The sequence below is a fragment of the Benincasa hispida genome, unplaced genomic scaffold (genome assembly GCF_009727055.1).
Source record: "Benincasa hispida cultivar B227 unplaced genomic scaffold, ASM972705v1 Contig316, whole genome shotgun sequence".
NCBI classification, from domain to species: domain Eukaryota; kingdom Viridiplantae; phylum Streptophyta; class Magnoliopsida; order Cucurbitales; family Cucurbitaceae; genus Benincasa; species Benincasa hispida.
This window is the reverse complement of record NW_024064794.1, coordinates 995,861-1,016,985: the sequence shown is the minus strand read 5'-3', so window position 1 is coordinate 1,016,985 and position 21,125 is coordinate 995,861. Positions and strand designations below refer to the sequence as shown.

Sequence of the window (21,125 nt, the reverse complement as noted above, 5' to 3'; positions counted from 1 at the left end):
GGGAACACCTATGAAGTTTTTCTAGCAACCTTGGAGAAGATACTGAAGAGATGCAAAGAGACGAATCTGGTGCTTAATTGGGAAAAATGTCATTTCATGGTGAAGGAGGGCATAGTGTTAGGACACAAGATTTCCCGAGATGGGTTAGAGGTGGACAAAGCAAAAATCGAAGAAATTGAAAAACTTCCACCTCCAACAAGCGTGAAGGCTGTACGAAGCTTCTTAGGGTACGTTGGATTCTTTAGACGCTTTGTCAAAGATTTTTCGAAAATAGCACGACCACTGAGTGCATTGTTAGAGGCTGATAGAAAATTTGAATTTGACAACAACTGCCTAAACGCATTTCAAGTTTTGAAGAATGCGTTGATTACCACACCGGTATTGATTACGTCGGACTGGATACTTCCTTTTGAAATTATGTGCGATGCAAGCGGGTATGCGATGGGAGAAGCTCTGGTACAAAAGAGAAAAACAATTTTGCATCCCGTTGCATATGCGAGTAAAACATTAAACCCTGCTCAGACAAATTATACCACCACAAAGAAAGAGCTTCTGGCGGTAATTTTTGCGTTGGAAAAATTTCAGGCATATCTGTTGGGAACAAAGGTACTCATTCATACTGATCATTCAGCAATAAAGTACTTAATGACAAAGAAGGATGCAAAGCCGAGGTTGATCAGATGTGGAGTTTCTCCTCCTTCAAGAATTTGATTAAAATATTGACCAAAAGGGGACAAAGAACCAAGTTGTGGATCACTTATCTAGACTGAAAAATCCTGAGGTTGACCACATGAGTCTGAGTTGAGTGCGGTGGTCTCGAATGAGCAGCTATTCCATATTGAAGAAATTGCCTCTGGTATGCGGACATAGTTTAATTATCTAGTTTGCGAGCTAGTTTCCTGAAGATTACACCTACTAGCAAAAGAGGAAGCTCAAATATGAATGCAGCCATTATTATTGGGACGAGCCGATCTGTATAAAAAAGGGTAGACAAGATTTTTTGATTATGACTTACCAAATGCTGCTCAACAACGCATATTATCGCAATTTTCACGAAACACTCACCATATGGTGGGCACTTTGGAGGTAGCGCACTGTAGCCAACGTTTTTTGCTCAAGATGGGATTCTTTGGCCTACATTATTCAAGGATGCAGACTGACTATGCAATGAAGTGTGATCGATGCCAACGCACAGGTAACATTTCTATGAAACATACATATGCCAGATGACATCTATTCTTGTGTTTGGAATTGTGTCGACGAAATACTGAAGGGACATTTAGATATTCATGGGATCCATCTCCTCTCCCTTGGAATGTAAGCATATTTATAAGTGTTGTATTATGCGCCACCGAAATCGTGTAGATTAGTATTGCCCAATGTGCGTTAGTATGAGCGGCCTAGTTGGCAATGCGCTGAATGCGAGATTGTTAGGACATGGCCGGTTAGTTCTCCTCAAATCCTAAAGAGGTAAGAACATTTTTACACTCTCGTTTTGGCTTACTCCCCATGCCATCCATAAGTGTATTCGGAGGTGTCTACTACTTTTGTCACACTCACACCCCCTCGCCCCCCCCCCCCCCCACCCCCCCCCCCCCCCCCTTTACTGTTAAGGAAGCTGCTGTGTGCAAAATTACATACATTTCTTCGCACAATTAAACTGGGCCACCGCATACCACCCGCAGACGAATGGTCAGGTCGTCCAATCGAGAAATTAAGCTGATATTTGAGAAAGTAGTAAGGCATTCACGAACAGATTGGGCAACAAAGCTTGATGATGCATTATGGGCATACCGGACTGCATTTAAAACACCCATATGTATGTCCCCATATGCATTGGTATTTGGTAAGGCATGTCATTTGCCTTTGGAGCTGAAATATAAGGTGCTATGGGCGGTAAAGAAGCTGAACTTTGATTTAAGGAAAGCAGAAGAAGCGCAAAAAATACAACTGGTCGAGCTAGAAGAATGGAGGATTAATGCATATGAAAATGCGAAGATTTATAAAGAGCACACCAAGCACTGGCATGACAAACGCATATGCGGTAAGAACCTCCAAGTCGAGCAAAAGGTCTTACCTTCAACTCACATCTACGACTCTTCCCGGGAAAATTAAAATCACACTGGTCCGGACCCTTCATCATTAAAGAGATATTCCAACATGGTGCGGTGGAGCTGATCACTGAAGATAGAAGCCGTACATTTAAGGTTAATGGACAGTGAGTGAAGGCATATTGCGGAGGTGATTTCCAGCCAGAAAAGACCTCCGTGAAGCTGAAAAACCCAAAGTACCCTAGGTTTGGTTCTTCAACTCTCATTCCTTCGAAACTTTAATCATCATTTATTTATCTGCATTTTACTTATTATTACTTCTCTAAGAAAAAAAAAAAGGAGATTGCGATAACGAATTTTGTTTTGTTTAAAATAATTTGACCCTCTCTCTGTTTGTTTACAATGATTAAGGCACAAGATTGCGGAGATGTTAAATGAAGTAGCAAATTATCTCACTCCGTCACCGCAATCCAAAGAAGATAGATCTTCACAAAGATGGATGCGTCAATACACAATGCGGGCAACAGCACAAATTTGGGGGTGTATTCTTCCTTATCTTTATTTCAAATTTTGTGCTATCGCATCGCATGTTAGTTTTAAAAGTTTTATCACCGCATCCTCTTTGATTACCGCAATCATTTAACATAGATAAATTTAGTAAGTGTAATACGCGTGGATGGATGATATGAATTGCTCACTATGATGCGATACTACGTCTAATTATGCGTTAATTATGGATGTTCTTGTAGTATGCCATGCGTTGTCACAAGTTTCCTTACAATAGAACCAAGTGTAATTCCACCGCAAGTTTCTCGGTGTGAACCGAGGTCGAACACGGGGACTGGTTTAGGTTATTGCAGTACGTTCATGATACATGCGACCAGGTTTTCAATCTTTAAAAGTGCGTTTGTACAAGTATATAAATTGCAATAAAATAAAGGAAAACAATAAAGATGCAATAAAAACATAAAAAGACAGTAGACCTAAACTAGATGATACAAGATACAGACTACATGTACAAGATGCTGGGAGTAAGCCTGGCTATGAAAGTTATGCAAAGACATGGGATGCGTTGACATGTCTTATGAACAGAATAGAAAGAGAAAGACAAATAATATAACCAGTGCAAGTTCTTAATTGGATTGAAGGTACAAATACTGTTCCGCTCTTCTCTTGGCGTATACCTCTCAGTGATCGGTCGAGCTCCCACATGTCTGTGGTGAAACAGAGACTAACGTAATGAACGCAAGGTTGCTTCCATGTCTGGAAGTACTACTCACTTTAGTTAACGCATTCTTCTAACCTTCTCTCGATAGATCAGAATGACACCTTCACTTCTGCTCTCACAGGTGAAGATGTCGTCTAGTATGCTTTATCTAAACATATTTTATATCTTTAATACAAATTAAGTTCTTAGTGATTCATATTGCTCATCAGAGGATGATGAAGATATCATGGAGAAAGTGATTGGTGGGTGAATGGAAATAGACAGAAAATGGTAAATGGAATTTATCGAAACATTTAATATTTCTACTAAGAGTTTGATACATGGTATGTGAATGAAGAGATAAAGAAAACATGGATTACACAATGAAGGAGAGAGATATAACAGATACAAATAGTGACAATTTCTTGACACAGATTCAATGGAGATCTGCTTGCCGGATAGGATGGATTTGATGGTAGGAAGGGCTTCCCTCTCAGGCTTGCTCTACCAATAGTAGGAATCTTTGAATAGAGCTTCTGATCGGGTGTTTGGTAGGTTAGATCTGAGATTCACCTCTCGGCCTTATCTTGTCTTCTTCCCAGATTTCTTCTCTTAAGCACTTAGCTCAACCTTCTCTCTACAATCTAGCAGCACTTAGCCCCATAACCAATAGCATATTTTTCTATGAAATCAATGGGGTATTTATAGGTGCAGATCTTTGACTCCGACCTTGTGGTTATGGTAATTCCGAAGATGGAGGGATATTATTCCTTCTGTTATGCAATCAGACCGTCAATTCTGCACAACCATTAGTTGTACACTGTGTCTCAATCCTCTGCTCTTGCATTACTCAGCTGCATCTTTCGATCATAGGTTCGTATGCGGTGTTTGTTTTTATTACCGCATGCGGTTGAAACATGGCTCTCGGATCGACTGTCGCATTACGCCGCCATTGCGATATTCGTCTTTTTATTATTGATTCACGGGAGCAATGTGACAGAGATACATTGATTAGTCTTTTGTGAGCCTTGAGCTCAAGCGGTGACTTGGTCTCCTGCAAAACAGAGTAAAGTTCGGCTTGTCTTCCATCTTTTTGGTGTTAGTGGGTGCAATTGCAAACATTTATAATTATGTAAATACTAGGTTAATTTTCATACAATTTGAGCATAATTACTAACTTTTGGCCGCAATATCTAGATAAGATGGTATAAATAACTTGTATTTTTACAAGTTATCAGTAAGTTACCTCATGTTGTTTCTTTGCCGAGTATGATTTCAATGATGAAAAATATGCATCTATGTCTTTCATATGTACTAGAGTCAACTTAACTTTAAGATAGTCACCTCATAAAATATTTCTAGAAGTTAGGGGTTTGCTAGCTTTCTTTCAAACTCTCTTTACGAAGCTTTCTACAAACATCGCATGACTTATCTCAATCTTCTAGCAATGAGGACATTACCGCATTTTAAATTTAGGGGTAAGGTATTTATCTTCGACCTTGCTATTTTAAAAAATAAAAAATAAAAAATAATATATATATTATATAATAAGTTGGGAATAATAACTCCACTGTCAACGCAATGGGAAACCCATGTTAATAAGAGTTAAGTTGTGAAAGGCACCTACCCGTAGTTGGATGTTCGCATGACACACGTGGCGGCAAGCCAAAATGAAAGTAAGTCACCAGGATCAACGCATAAATAAATGACCACAACTCCACGGCCAAGTAGGCATGAGTTTAGTCTGAGAAAGAGTGCATTGCTCGTAGTTGGATGTCCGCATGACACACGTAAGGGCAAGCCAAAACGAAGACAAGACACTTGGATCAACGCAAGGTCAAAAAAAATAACAATGACAAGAAATATGCAAGGATAAAATTATTTGACACCCTAGTTAAAAAAAATTCTTTTTGAAATAAATCATGCAATGTTCTGGAAATTAGTAAAGTCCTTTTGAAAGTTAAGCTTGCAGTCCCTAGGTCTTAGAAATATTTCAAGAAGAGACTTGAATAAGGCTTAAGGAAACTTTGGTATATAGGATTTGAACGAAGTATCCTTGAGAAATCTAGGAAAAGGACATTACGGTTGACTTGCTAAAGGAAGTCTTTAGCTTATGCTTGAGAACAAGCAGTGTTTAAATTTGGGGGTGTGATAACGGGCAGAAATGCACGTCATCATAGTGCTAAGTTCTTAAACAATGTTAGCTTGCGTTGATAAAACATGTTAAATTACGTCCATTAAGCATCAAATTCATAATATTGCAGTCGCATGCGTTCATCGCAATAGAACAGTTGATTTTCGTATTTATATGCAGAATATGCGATAACGCAAGGTGGAAATTGCAATCATAGGAAATCATTGGTTAAGCGCAACATCACCGCAAGGTTTTGCGATGATCGTGTTCGCAAATATTTGCCCAAGAAGGATCGTCGCAACTTCGTCAGCGCAACATGGTGGGCACATCTGGGTGAAAGGATAATTAATCGCGATGGGATAGAAAGCTGATGACAGTCGAATCCGAATTAAGTTGACAGCCGATTAACGATAACAAGTACATTCAGCTTTTTGGTGACAAATATTCGGCGCATCAATTAGGAATTAAAGTCGTCCTATCCGTGCAATCATGAAAGAGAAGCCACCGTTCACCCTGGATGTTCTATAAATACGAAGGGCAACCTTCAGAAAAAGGGTTCACCATTCAGCAGCTCGAAATTTCATACTTTAGTTCGCACGTCTTTGTTCATAGTTTTCCTTTCGTTTTAAGGCATACGCAAGAGAGGAAGGTGGTACTGACAGATTGTTCCGATAAGCTTGGGAGAGTGCCGAAAGCTTCAAGGACAAAGAGAGGGTCGACGCTTGCGAAAGCAGAAACATCTTTGGAACTAAATAAAGATTTACAGTGTAAAAGCCTCGGTTAGCAAGGAATTGCTACCAGGCTCTCTACCTTTACTTCCATTGTTATTTTGTACTCCACTCATTTATCGAAATGGAATCTACTTCTCTATATCTATTCACTCTCTGTTATTTATGCATGAGTAGTTAAATTAGGTTAATGGGTTAAGAAGCATTTAGCTAGCACAACTAGGGAATCTTCACTCTATGCGATTATCTTGTATTATGTATGCTCCATTCGTCCATTAGAGAGACTCAGGAAGGTAGTCTAAGGACAAGATCTAGGCTTGGGAAGGTCAGGTTAGAATCTAGGCTCGTGAGAGTCAAATTAGAATGCATAATCAAGAGATAGGAGCTTAGGAATAAGCACTATTTGTTATCAACGCATCGTATGCATCCTAGAGATAGGATATGATTGTATGCGGTCATCTTGCCTTTATGCATTTTGCATCATCGCATAGGAAAACAGTAGAGACTTAGGGATAAGCTCTATGGACACTTTTGCATTCAACACATGTGTCCTAGACTTAGGAGCATCGCATTTGCATTGGAAAAAGATTTGTTGTGCATGGTTATAGCATGATTGCATAGTTTGAGGCATTCCCAAGTAACACTAGCTAAAGATCTTCTCAACCCGTTCATCCGCATACTCAACGCATCTATCACACAACTGGCTTTTCTCAAATCCACCGCATTTGTTTATTTTTCATTAACGCAATCAACAAGACACTCATTAATTGAGTTACCAGTTACCGCAAGGTTTTCATAAAAATTACCATCGCAATCTATTTTCACAAGTCCCTTAGTTCGACCCTGGACTTACCAGGAAACTCAGTGGAATTTACACTTGGATTCCGCTGAGGAAACTTGAGTGCACAATGCAATTTCACCATCGCATATCATCCATAATTCACTTTATAAAAATAAGCATCAAGTTTTTAGCGTCGTTGCCGAGGACTACGGCAAAATAGAGTGCTAACGATATTTTTTATTTCTTTGCAGACTCTCAATCTCTGGCGAATTACGACCTGAAGATTAAGAGAACATTTAGACGAAGACTGAGAAACCACCAACAGCAACCACAATCAGAGAAAGAAGAGATGGCGGAGCAGCTTGGAAAAAGAGCACCAAATGATAACAAATCGTGGCGAATCCAATCCTGTTGGCAAACGATCACAATAGACCCATTAGGGACTATGCATCGCCAAACCTCTATGATTTCTCTCCAGGAATCATGAGGCCTACCCTCGACGAAAGTCGATTCGAAATGAAGCCGGTGATGCTGCAGATGATCCAGACTGTAGGACAATTCGAAGGAAGGCGTGGCGAGGACCCACACATCCACCTTCGAAGCTTTATTGAAATCTGCAATACTTTTGTGTTCCCAAACATCTCTGCCGAAGAAATTCGACTAACTCTGTTCCCATTTTCTCTCTGTGATCAGGCTAGGAAATGGGCATATTCTCTCGAGCCGGGAGAGATCACTTTATGGGAACAAGTCGTGGAGAAGTTTATGAAGAAATAGTTTCCACCTATTAAGAATGCCAGACGAAGAAAACTCATTACAAATTTTGAACAAGACATGGACGAATCGCTCAGCGATGCCTAGGCGAGGTTTAAAAGGTTGGTTAGGGATTGTCCACATAATGGTTTTCCAGACTACCTTCAAATGGAAATTTTTCATCATGGTTTGAATCTCGCTTAGCGGACCGCTGCCAATGCGGCAGCTATTGGTGGTTTGCTTGATAAAACGTATGACGAGGCGAAGAATATCTTGGATTGCATCTCCAAAAACCATGAAGATTGGAGGGAGAGTGATCAAACATTGAGATTCAAATACAATGACGCATGTAATGGTGCTATTACTTCACTACAAAATCAGATGACCGCAGTGATGAACTTAATCCAGGAAATTGCGATCAGTAGCCTGATGACATGCAGAAATGCATGTCATCTTAAGCCTTTTACTTAGAATTATGAAGGTTGTTAGGCAAAATATGCATCGATCATGATAGCAATTCACAAGAATATGAGCTTGCGTCGATCAGCATGTTGAATCTCAGCTAACCCGTTATTTTTTGTTAATTATGCGTTCAATGTTCTATTTTTGTAGCCAATACAGGAAATGAACGCAAACACAAAAATTGGACCATCGCATAGATGACCACATGCGGAGAAACACTCCATCGCAAGGCAAACACATTGATCAACACATGGATGTTGCGGTAATCAGCCGTATGCGTCCATCGCATGGGAGTTGCGCTCGTCAAGCGATTGCGGTCATCATGTAGAGTTGCGGTGTTAAGCGAATGCGGCCATTGAATGATTGCGACTACACGACAACGCATTCTAATGGGATCAACGCACGATAGGTGGAATAAACGCATCAACGTATCTACCTCAAGAAAATCCAAAGCCGATGTTGACATTTCACCTACCACACCGTTAGTGGTAGAGGTTCAGAAAAGGACTAACACGCCGAACGTTAGACTCAGAGCAGTCCAATTAATGCTGTCAACGATCCAAGCTCCATAAATAGAGGCCGAAGAGCTGAAATTCGATCATCCGGAGATTATCCTTCAACTGGGGATTTTCCCCGCGATCCAAATAAATGCGTGAGAAGATGGCTAAGAGTTCTTCACCTCTTTCATCCATTTCGAGTGACGACCGGAGCCTTCAACTGAAGCTAGATCTCGAGAGAGTCAGCTCCTCCACCCATCCATGGCACCACTGGCAGCCTTGACGCACATCCGCTGGAAGCAAAGTTTTGCTTCCAACCTGTCATTTCTTTTTCCTTTCTTTTTCTATATTGTATTGTATGACATTTTGAATTAAGAAATTAATACAATGTGTTTTTCAATGCATTTCTCTATTCCTTTGACTTCATCTCCATCTTCTTGCTTAGCATCATTACTTTCATTGCAACACTTAGTGGGATTGGATGGGTATTGCATACTTAGTCATGTGGATTAGGGATATGAAACATGTAGCAACCCGCCGAGAGGTGTGTGTTGCGCGAGTGTGTGAGTAACCTTATTTGCTTAGTGTGAAGCTACTGCAACGCCTGTCTATAGGCTAACGCATTGCTTGTCTATGAATGAAGTCAGCAACAATCAACTGCCTAGGAGGGTAAGTGGTTGGACGCATTAAGCAAGGTATGCGTTGTTCACTAGGGATAGTAACAATCTTGCATCAACCAAGTTCATGCGTTTGTCTTGTCTTATGTTGTGCCCAACACCCCTTTAGAGCTACTCGAGAGAGAGTCTAAAGAAAGAACCTAATGACTCGAGAGAGCTAAGTTAGAATCTAGACTCGAGAGAGCGAGATTAGATCGGCATAAGCAAGAGATAGGGACTTAGAGATAAGCTCTGTTGTTAGTACTGCATCGCATGCACCCTAAGAATAGGAATGATGATATGTGGTCACCTTGTTTGTATATCATCGCATAGACAAGAATTAGAGGCTTATGTGTAGGCCCTATAGACACCTCTGCACATATATCGCATGCGTTCTAGCATTAGAAGCCGTAGCATTCGTTCCAGGAGGTGGTTTACTATTGTATGAGTGTTGCATGATCGCATTAGTTTGCGTTGACTAGGGTTACCCTTGCGGTCACTCTTAACAGTTGCAAAGAAAAAATCTCCGCATTGTATCTATTTTCCATACATTTATTTCATGTCAAGGTTTGTCGCATCTCTACCTTTCATGCATATTCTCATTGTGTTCTCTGATAGATAGGAGTAGGAGTAGGATTAACTTAACAACATCCCCTCCATTCTTTTATTCAAACCAACGCATGCACATCACCACAAACATATAGCTACAAGTACCTGTGTTCGACCTCGGATTACTCAAGAAACTTGCATTCATGTTATACTTGGCGTGAATACAAGAAAACTTCTGGCATGATGCACGGTCATCGCATACATTCGTTAACGCGTTATTCACTCCAATGCCTGACCATCGACACATGACTATCAACACATATCTTAGGAACAAGCATCGCATACCGCGTCCAAGGGAAGTTGGTTATCGAGTAAAATTGACTTCCAATTTCCCGTCATCACAGCCCAACACCGAAAAATGGGCAAATCAACGCAATCAGTCAAAACACCGCAAGGTGTGCGACTTGTGGTGATGGGCACGTGATGGAAGATTGCCCACAAAATCCACAATTTGTTTACTTTGTGTCATATTCAACTCGACACCGTCGAGGTGCTCTGGAGGTTATTCGTGTTGTTGCTGAGGAGTTCGTGGTCGAGGCGATCATTGAGGACGAACGCGAATTGTTCATGCTGTGTTCATTCTGTGTTACGATTGTGTAGATTGAGCGTTCAAGATTGTTGTTGTTCGAGTGGTCGTGCGCAAAGGAGTGTGGAGACACATCTTTAAATGTTCGTATAGTTTTCCCTTTGTGCCTTTGTAGTTATTCATGCTGTAATTTCTATAGTAATCGTATAACCATTTGTTTTGAAGGTGACTGTAAATGTAATGTTCATTCATGATTGTAATTTGAAATAATCTTATTTCCGCTGCTCATGAAAATCTCGAATTCGATTTTCTTCAGTTTTCAGGATCCAGATCTTTTGAGATCGTAAGAACAAAAGGTTAGCCTTGTCTCAGGCATCGTACATAGATCAAATGTTGATCAGGTACAGGATGCAAGATTCCAAGAAGGGTCGTTACCCTTCAGGCATGGAATCATTTTGTCTAAGGATCAATGTCCTAAGACACCTCAAAAAGTTGAGAAGATGAGACGGATTCCCTATGCTTCAGCTGTAGAAAGCTTAATGTATGAAATGTTGTGTACCATACCCGACATTTTCTATCCAGTAGGGATTATCAGTCAGTATCAGTCCAATCTAAGATTTGATCACTGGACGGCGGTCAAGACGATCCTTAAGTATCTTCGGAGAACGAGGGACTACATGCTCGTGTAAGGAGATAAGGATCTATTCCTTACAGAATACACAGACTCTGACTTTCAGACTGATAGAGATTCTCACAAATCGACATTGGGGTCAGTGTTCACTCTGAATGAAACAGCTAAGGAGGCTATTTGGCTGAGGAAATTCCTTATAGATTTGGAAGTTGTTCCAAATATGGATTTGTCGATCACTATTTATTGTGATAACAGTGGGGCTATGGCAAATTCGAAGAAGCCTTGGAGTCATCGTCGGGGCAAGCATATAGAGCGAAAATACCACTTGATCAGGGAGATTGTGCATCGCTGTGATGTGATAGTCACGAAGATCATGTCGGAGCACCACATTGCTGATCCCTTTACAAAGGCTCTCACGACTAAAGTGTTCGAGGGTCACTTGGAAGTCTGGGTCTGCAGGACATGCAACATCTTGTCTAGGGCAAGTGGGAGATGATACTAAGGTATGCCCTAGTTTATTGTATATTGTACATGTATTTATCTTGTATTGTACATTAATCTTCTAAGGCATTAGGACAAGTGGGAGATTGTTGGGATTGGTGTCCTAATTCTCCCGGGGTCTTGTTGTTTGTAATATATACACATTGTTATGAATAAAATAAGAGTTATTTTATTTTGGCATTTACTCATATCCAATAAATAAAACTCCATGGTTATTGTATGTAAACTTAAGCATGTATATGAGATATACAAGTGGATCATGCCTTCAGTGATAACCTATATAGGTCGTAGTATAAGGAATAAGGAGACATTTCTAATCCTGGTGACACTATGGATATGACCCGCTTTGTAGAGGTTTGCAAGTGTTGTAAACTACTACATATGGTAGATCCTGACCATTCATGTGGAGACATGCAAGCGGGGGTGTCTTATACAAAGAGTTTGAATAAGACCGAACCATGAGATGATTCGTCTCTGTATATAACGTCGTTAATACTGGAGACTTATATCTCATCTAAACGAACATAGGTGACATGACCTCAATCTTGAGTGATTTGGGAACTTCTGCCTTTGAGGATGGTCCTTTGATTAGTATGGGTTAGAGTGGCCAGATTGCCAATTCAACATGTCTACATCTTTGGGGACTTGTCTAATTTGAGAGCTGGGAACTCAGTTACACAAGATGGAATTCACTCTTTCCCCGAAGCAGGGGTAAGTAGATAGATTGCTCCCTTAAAGTCTAATTTTGGGGCTTGAACATAGTTGCCACAGCTTCTCTTTGGAAGAGAATACTCAGTCATAGTAGGACTATGGCTTATGTTCATTAGAGAGATCAGTGGTAGTTAAGGAGTTAGATGCAACTACAGGGGCATAATGGTTATTGGCCCAACTATACTTACGAGCGATCTGTGAAGGGTTATCGCACTGTTGAGTGGTTGATATGAACATATAATATATCTGTAGTAAAGAGAGTTCAATTGTCAGTCTTTAGTGGAGTGCCTGGCAGTTAACGGATGGTGGATCCCGTGACTAAAGAGTTTAGTCAGTTATTCACATACCGTTGGAGCTTCGAGCTACAGGTCCATAAGGTCCCCTTGGTAGCTCAATGGATTCAAGTTGAGAATCAGTTCTTGGTGTTGATTTGAAATGTTCAAATTGACAAGAGGTAATTTGATTATATATGATATGATCGGTGTGATGTATGAGATACATCAAGTGGAAGATTAATGTAAATAAGATTTACATTAAGTACCTTGGAATAAAAAAAGAATTATGGTTTATATGTTTCATGAGATGAAATATTAAAACTATAGGTTATAAATATAGTATGATAAGTTGGTTATCATATATATTTAAATAATATTAACTATTGGATAATTATCTCTTTTTCTCTAATAACCAATTGAGTGGGAGGTTATTGATGGTTTCATGGTAACAGTGAGATAAAAGGAAAAATGTTTTCCTAAATTTAGAAGTTTTTTATTTAAGATTTCTATTCTCGGAAGTTCTCACGGTGACTGTAAAGTAAATACGATTTACTATACGAAAGTTGAAGAGAGACAGACGATCGTGGAGTGACTCTACATGATAGTCATTCAGCTGGCCAATTAGCTAAATGATCGTGGAGCTTTTGCTAAACGATTGCATCACCTATACATAGACCTTGTCATCTCCCACTTGCTCAATCGTTTACACAATTGTTTATCCTTCGATTTCATCCTTTAACCAAGTCCACATAGAGCCCACACTTCTGGATTTTCACACCGGAAATACCAACGTAGCCATTGTGGTGGTGTCGTACTCAACTCGACATAGTCGAGGTAATTGAAGGCCGTTTGTTTAGTTCTCGGTGTTCGTGTGGTGGTTCCTGAATGTTCATGATCTTGGAGATCACTGAGTTCGAGTGTTCGTGTGTTGCAATCATAGAGTCTGTTCAAGAGTTCGTGATCAAGGATGTTGAAGATGAGTCTTTAAAGATATGTTATTTCTTCCCTTGATCTTAGTAAAACATGTTGTAATTTCGTTTTGTGCATAACCTGTATGTTTTCGTTTCTTGATTATAATTGTTAATGTTCATATACAAATGAAATTTGGAACGATCATTCGTTGCTCATGGAAACCCTCATGTCTGATTTCCTTCAGATCATGCCTTAAGTGATAACCTAAATGGTCTATAGTATATGGATAAAGAAGGGAAACCTTAACCTGGTGACACTACGGATACGGCCCACTTTGTAGATGTTACAAGTGATGTAAAGTGCTACAAATGGTCTGATCCTGATCATTCATGTGAAGACATGCGAGCGGGAGTATCCTATACAAAGGAGTCTTGAGTGAGTTGGGAACTCCTGCCTATGAGGGCAGTCCTTTAATTTGCATGGGTGCAAGTGGCCAGATCGCCGACTCAAATCTACCACTTTGGAGATTCGTCTGATTATGGAGCTGGGAACTCAGCTATACAAGATGGAATTCACTCCTTCCCCGAAGTAGGGGTAATAGATAGATTGCTCCATTAAGGGCTGATTCTGGGGCTTGAACAATGTGGCAATTTGGAATGCACTTAAAAGGTTCGTGCTTGAGTTGCCCATATGGTTGTCTGAACATTCCCCTCAGGGACTCCATGATCTCATGCATAGAGACCATGGGCACATGCTTCTTGGCCAAGCCATCATTCAGACTGGCCAAGATGTAAGCTCGAGCCTTCTCGTTTGCCCGTATCCATTTCTCATATGCCTTTTGAACAATTCGAGCGACATTTTGAGTTGGAATAGGAGGACACTCCTCCGTAAGGATGAACCTGAGGTCATCGATAATTAGAATTGTATTAATCTTGTTTTTCCAACTAGCATAGTTTTCGCCAGTCAGTTTGACAGCAGATAATAGAGCTAAAGTGCCGGTTGCCATTTTAAAAGTTGCTGAAAAAACAATAACAAATTTAATAAGTCTATTTGCATTACCACTTTTAACACCATTTAGATTTAACAAAATAGTTCTAATATGCTTAAGTGAAATGACATCTATTTCAATGATGCCTCAGCGAGGCAGGACAAAAGTCACCGATGGGTGATCAAGTATCCCTTCATTGGGATGAGACATTCTCAACCATTAGACAGAAAAAATCTTGTAACTTACCCTAACAATCACCATTTTTCGGTCCAGAATTTGTTAACCTTTAACAATTCTGGTAAGTGTAACCCCTCATTTTAGGCCCTAGAGTCCCGCCCTAATGCGCCCACCATAGGGAAAAAGCAAGTTAGGACAAGAGACTAAAGAAACACTATCCTTTTCAGTAGATCAGATAAAAATGTCGTGCAAAACTGCCATCCTTTAGGGGGACACTCCCAAAGTGTCTTGTTGACGAATCGCTGATAGGTATGCTTGATGATGTTCTATGCTCGAAATGATGTGATACTACTGCTAGATATGCGTTAATTATGCATGTTCACGTAGTATGTCATGCGTTGTCATAAGTTTCCTTACGATGGAACCAAGTGTAATTCCACCGCAAGTTTCTCGGTGTGATCCGAGATCGAACTCAGGGACTGTTTTAGGTTATTGTGATATGTTCACGATATATGCGACAAGTTTTCAATCTTTAAAAATGTGTTTGGTATATAAATTGCGATAAAATAAAGTAAAGCAGTAAAGATGCAATAATAAAATAAAATACAATAAACCTAAGCTAGATGATACAAGATACAGGCTTCATGTTACAAGATGTTGGGGTCAAGGCTGGCTGTGAAAGTTATGCAAAGACGTGGAATGCGGCGGCAAGTCTTATGAACAGGATAGAAAGAGAAAGATAATCTTCATGTCTTCCATCTTTATGGCGTTAGTGGGTGTAATTGCGATCATTTATAATTATTGTAATTCTAAGATAATCTTCATACAATCGGCGCATATTTACTAACTTTTGGCCACAATATCTAGATAAGGTGGCATAAATAACTTGTATTTCTACAAGTTATCACACCCTCAAATTTAGATATATGCTTATCCTCGAGCATATCTTCTACTAAGGCAATCATGCTCAATTCCTATCCTTTATTTTTGCGACGATTGGTTGCTCCGAATGTTACACTTAGGCACATTTCTTGACATTGCACTTTCCTTCTATCCTTGCTAATTCTTAGCAAGCCCTACTTTATTCTTCTATATGACAAAATTCTGCTTAAAGATGCTTTTCTAGTTTTCCAAATAGAATGTTTATCTCTTCTTTGTCAAAACAACTTGATGTATCTATATGCGGTGAGCAAAACTTTGTGCCATTTATTCACTTAGAGACTACTGATCATGGTTACACTCTTCGTTTTGGCTTATCCCCACGGGGGTCATGCGGACATCCAACTACGGTTGTGTGCCAATTTCAACTTTAACTCATGACATTCAGAGGAGTTGTCTCTTGCATTTTTTTTTCCATATTGCGTTGTTCTTGGAAACCCACCTTCGTTTTGGCTTGCTCATACGGGTGTCATGAACATCCAACTACGAGCAAGCTCCTTTCACAACTAAACTCTTATCAGGTTGGGAACATTTTTAAGGGTTTCCCTTGTGCTGACGTTGGAGCTTTGTATGAACAATTTTTTTTTAATCTGAATATGAACGCATTTTCTTAAATACTGCATATTCTTGATCTCATCTGCTCAGACCTTCCCCACCCCCAAATTTAAAGATGAGCAAGGTCCTCATTGCATTGTTTGGATAGACTAGACAAACACTTAGAAGAAAATTTCAAAAAGAAGGTTTGAGCAGAAATTTGAAAGATAAAAGATAAAGTACTGCTAAACTAAGAATTAACTAAGTGTTAGTCTGAATTTACTAAGTATGGGAAATGTTTCTAAGTATAAACATATAATACATCATAGCAACACAATGAAGATCGTAAAAACAAAAGATTAAGAACATTACAAAAATTGACAAAGGAAGATAAAGAAAAAGGCACAGGCAAAAAGTAGAGTGAATCATGTACTCTAATTGTATTGAATATTACAAAGTATACAAATAATTACAAATTAACGCAATACAAAATGAATCATGTACTCTAATTGTATTGAATATTAACAAAGTATACAAATAATTACAAATTAACGCAATACAAAAAATTGTGCCTGTAAAAGAATCAAAGAATTTGATTAACCCATAAAGGAATAAATGAATTTAACAAAATATATAATGGTCGCATAGAAGAAAGAAAAAATATATATAGGAGGATTATTGCTTAGGGGCTGGTGGGTCTAGAGGTGGATTTTGAGGTGGTGCAGGAGGCGCTTCTTCAAAATTTAAGTGTTGCCGGAGATGTAAGGGCACCATCGGACCATGAAGATATACGGTGAGAAAGTTGAAGTACTCTTTATTACGCTCTGCATTCATTCTCTGGTGCATATGGACTTTATAAATGTTGCACTGCATGTTAATCAGCACCTCTCTTGATATGGTAGCACTGCGTTGAATATCATCAATGCGCTCCATTACTACCTCAAATCGCTGGTTGAAGAAGTGTTGTTGTTGAGAGAAAAATTGTTGTTGTTGGGAGAAGAGAGATCTCATTTCTGCTAACTCAACAGCCATGGAGGTGATGGAAGGTTGTGCCTGCGATGTCTCGCCAGCATCGTTTTAAGGTCGGGCAGAGGTGCCTTCGCCCAATTCGTGTGGGTTATCAACTTACGGCGGTGGAATGGTGGGTTGCGGTGATGATGTCGATGGTGAAGGTGGGGCTGCTATGTAAACAGGTGAGGAGGTTGGGACAAGGAGGAGATTGGTAAAATGTTCATGAAGAGGGGAAAAGGGTTACGCTGGTCGACTCGGAGGCTTGAATGGCAGATGACTAAGGGAAGAGGGTTCATAGGTACTGGATCTTGCGTTGGTGACTCCAAGACCTTCTCTTTTCCCTTGTCTTCTCTTTGTCGTCTTTTTGGCCTAGGTTCTTGTGGCTCATTCAAATCGATCGCGGGCCTTTTTGTTGGCATCTCGGGGTAATATGGGGAGTCTTTAAGGAGCAGCCTCAAGATTTTGATGTTGATGAGGCCGTGGACTTCTAGCATGGGCTCCTCATCAATGCCTATGCCCATAGACAGGCATGGACTTGAAATGATCCTCGGGAAGAAGTACTACCCCCGGATATGCCCCATCAATGCTCTGATCTGCCTTACGACCAACTGCACTACGTCAATAGGAATGTCGCATGCGATGCAGTATGCGGCCATGACTCGATCCCTTGATACAGTTCTGTCATGTGTTGTTGGGGATCAGCCACTTCTTGATCAGGTAAACCCAGAGCCTTCCCTCCAGAAGCAAGCACTTGGCCTCCAGAGTGTGGATGCCTTTGAACGAAACCAAACCACTTCGTGCCTGGTTGCGTAATTATCCTCAGCATCTTCGATCTGTTCTCCGTGGGATCATCAATAATTTTATTTTCCCTGGTGCATCAGGTTTGTCTTCATTTGATATATTTCGTTGATGTCCCTTGCACTCAAGGATACTGTTTCTCCTTTAAAAGTCACTGCATCCCTGTTTCCATGAAGACACTCGTGATAGAAGTCCCGCACCACCTGAAAGCATAATAATGGATGGGCAACTAGCAGAATTTGTCCCCCATGTTCCACAATCACGCTCGTGATAAGGTTAGGTAGTGGATTTCGGCGGAGGAAAGAAGCCCATCTCGATCAACATATCATCATTCTCACTTTTTCCTTGATGAACGCTTCCATGCCAGTGCGGGTTTGTGCTCTCCGCAATTGCCTTGCCTTTTTCCTTAGCCAAGGCCAAGGCGGGCTACTTGTCTTTCTTTCTTTTCCCGCTCCTTGCGCTGTTGTTCTTTCTCGTACTCTACAAGTTCTTTTCCCTTCTTCTTATATAAGGCCGCTTATTGGCTTTCGCGCTTTTTCCTTTTCTCTTCCTCCAATAATCTGTCATCTTCTACTTTTTTTCCTCCTCTCTCTTCTTCTCTTCTTCTCTTTCTTCTCTCGCAAATTCATCTTCAATTTGCTAGAGGCCAGCAACAGACGTTGTTCCTCCTCTGCGCTTCCGTATCCCTTCAAGTCTGGCAAGCTCATTGTGCGTCACATTTCTTCAAACTCCAATCTTCTTTCTTCTATTCCCCTCTGCGATGATGAGCTTGCCCCTCTCCATCTTTTCTTGCTTCTCCTCTCTTTTTTTTCTTTTTCTTCTTTCTCTTCCAATTCCAAAATTAATCTCTGAGGGTCAACTGTGGACCTTCGGCGCATTCTCCCTACTGACGCCGCATTAGGGAGTTCCCGTCTGCTTTTTCTCCTTCATCGGTCGCAACTATTTACGTTGGTATGGGTTGCGCCGATTCCATTAACTATGCCATTTCCCCCATATCCTCCCTTACGGAGGTTGATTCTTCATCCTTCTCAGGGCTCGCAGCCCTCTGTTTTGCTTCCTCTTATTTTCTCAAGTCCTCTCTTCACACCGGCACAATTTTCTTTCTTCTTTCTCCTTCTTCTTCCTCTCCTTTTTGGCCTCTTTATCTTCATCATCATACTTTTTCTCTTTGTTCTTTCTTGCCTTGCGATAATGTGAAGACTCCGCCTCTCCAGCCTTCTTTCCCTTGCTCTTCTTCTTCTTCTTCTCTTTCTTCTTAGCCCCTTCTGGTTGCGTATCCCCTGCAACCTCCTCCATCGCAATGTCAGGGGTCTCTAATGCAACCTCAGCTTCCTTGGCCTCCTCAATTGCAATCTCTTCTTCTTCTCTTCTCTTGATCGCAATCTCTTCTTCTTCTCTTCTTGGAGGTCCGTCATAGGCATCTGCGATGATAGTTGCCTCCTCAGTCTCTAGGATCAAAACATCATTCCCCGTTTCTTCTTCTTCAACCACCACTTCTTCCACCACCACTACTCCATCCTTCACTGCTTCTTCTGCCACTACCACCGCCTTCTCCTCAGTAGTCAGTGGTTGGTTTACAACCCCTGCCTCGGGCAATCCACCTCCTTGCTCTAAGGTACTCAGGATGTTGCCAAACACCTCCGTATCATCGCGTCTCTTCCTTTCACTTTCAGTTGAGACGGTAGGTGTTAGCATAGGTATGCTCTCAGTGCTTCCTCCTCTCTTGAACACAGAAGGCCTAACAGCAGAAGGTTTCTCCGGGTTCTCCCGGCGAGTCTGGGAACAGTGTGGGCTTGGGCGGCAAGCCTGCGACTTACAGCCAGGAATGCTGCCTCTCGCATGGCTACTTGGTCAGGGGTGGAAGGTGAAGCGGATTGGTTTGGGGTCTGGTCAGCCATGGACACAAGCTTGGAAAGGTCTAGTAAAAACTTGAGCTGCTGGGGAGAAAGAAAGGTCGGGGTGCAAGACACTTAGGGTTTCAGGTTTGCCAAAGTGAGGTAAAGAGTTTCCAATGAAAGAGAAGGCCGTATTTATAGGTTGGGCCGTGGTGGGGCCCAACGGGATTTTTGCGGCAACAGGCCACGAGCAGCTCAACAGGCGCATCGTTCCACCTCCCACATTTATGGAATTTAAGATAAAGTTGTCCTTTCGTCTGCCAAGTCATAATTGCTTGAGGATACGAATCGATTGGACTCCCCCCTCAAATTGCCAAAAGAATTTTTTTCTTTAATATTTTATTTGAATGGACGCAAGATAAAGATTAATGCATTGCGCTCACCAACGCAACTGCATTTTCGCAGAGGGCGGGCAACAACGCATATATCACCTTAACCAACGCACTTTTGAAGGATACCTCAACATAGTGCATTTAGCTAAGGATGGGCAAAGAACATACACGAGCACAACACACCCCTCAACTTAATACAGTTGAGTTAGGTGAACGCGAAGCATTCCTTATTGGTTTGAGATGCGTCCATTGTCGCCTTGCTTTCTTGTTGTTAATTGTTCACTTATTTTTATTATATATTTTTTCATCAACGCAAGTGCTATGACTTGCGGCAATAAATTTTCTCTTAGTACTCAATCATTCACCATTTAAAGCTCAACACATTAATTACATAAAAACTCAAAGAATTAAAGATGAGAAAGAATTAAATGCAAAGAAATAAATGAGGACATAAATTCATAAAGTCAAGAATGAATTAAATGCAAAATCAAAGACAGACTTCAGAATTCAAATAGATAGAAATTTAAGAAAGCATTAAATATAGTATTGAGATATGGACCGAAAATTGTGTTGTCATGAGTGATCGCAATCCAAATCTCCGCAGGCGATCAGGCTTGCCTACTCAATGTCTTAAGGACATTGCTTCTTTCCTGTAGATCCCGGGGCTTCTGAATTGCTGGGCAATGTTCCCAATGTTTGACTTCTTAGCTCAAAGGCTAGTTGGCCCACCTGGATCTCCAGATTCCTTATTGAAGACGTCTGCGTTTGCATTACTACGTCGTTTTTATCCATGTATTGCTTCAGCAGTGTCTCCAATAAGCTTCCCGAGGTGTTAGATGATGATGGTTGCTGATTGTGCGGTCATGATTGCCCTTGTTTGTGGCGAAAAGGCGGATTCCCTCTACTACCCCTTTGATGGTTAACTGGCCCCCCTAATTATAGGTGTTGCTAAAGGGGTTTTTCTGGATAGCACATACTTGCTGAAGGTTCAATGGACACATGTCAGCTCCGTGAGCCCCT

The 21,125-nt window shown here is 40.8% G+C and overlaps 1 protein-coding gene across 1 annotated transcript; it reads right to left on the bottom strand.

Moving 5' to 3' along the window:
- Window positions 1-18,946: 18,946 nt before the first annotated feature.
- Window positions 18,947-19,776, bottom strand: LOC120069320 (DNA ligase 1-like). Its single transcript, XM_039021052.1, has 3 exons — window positions 19,696-19,776; window positions 19,391-19,654; window positions 18,947-19,249 (listed from the first exon to the last, which is right to left on the bottom strand). Exons 1-3 carry the CDS (start codon window positions 19,774-19,776, stop codon window positions 18,947-18,949), a joined length of 648 nt encoding a protein of 215 aa, XP_038876980.1.
- Between the last annotated feature and the right edge of the window lie 1,349 nt (window positions 19,777-21,125).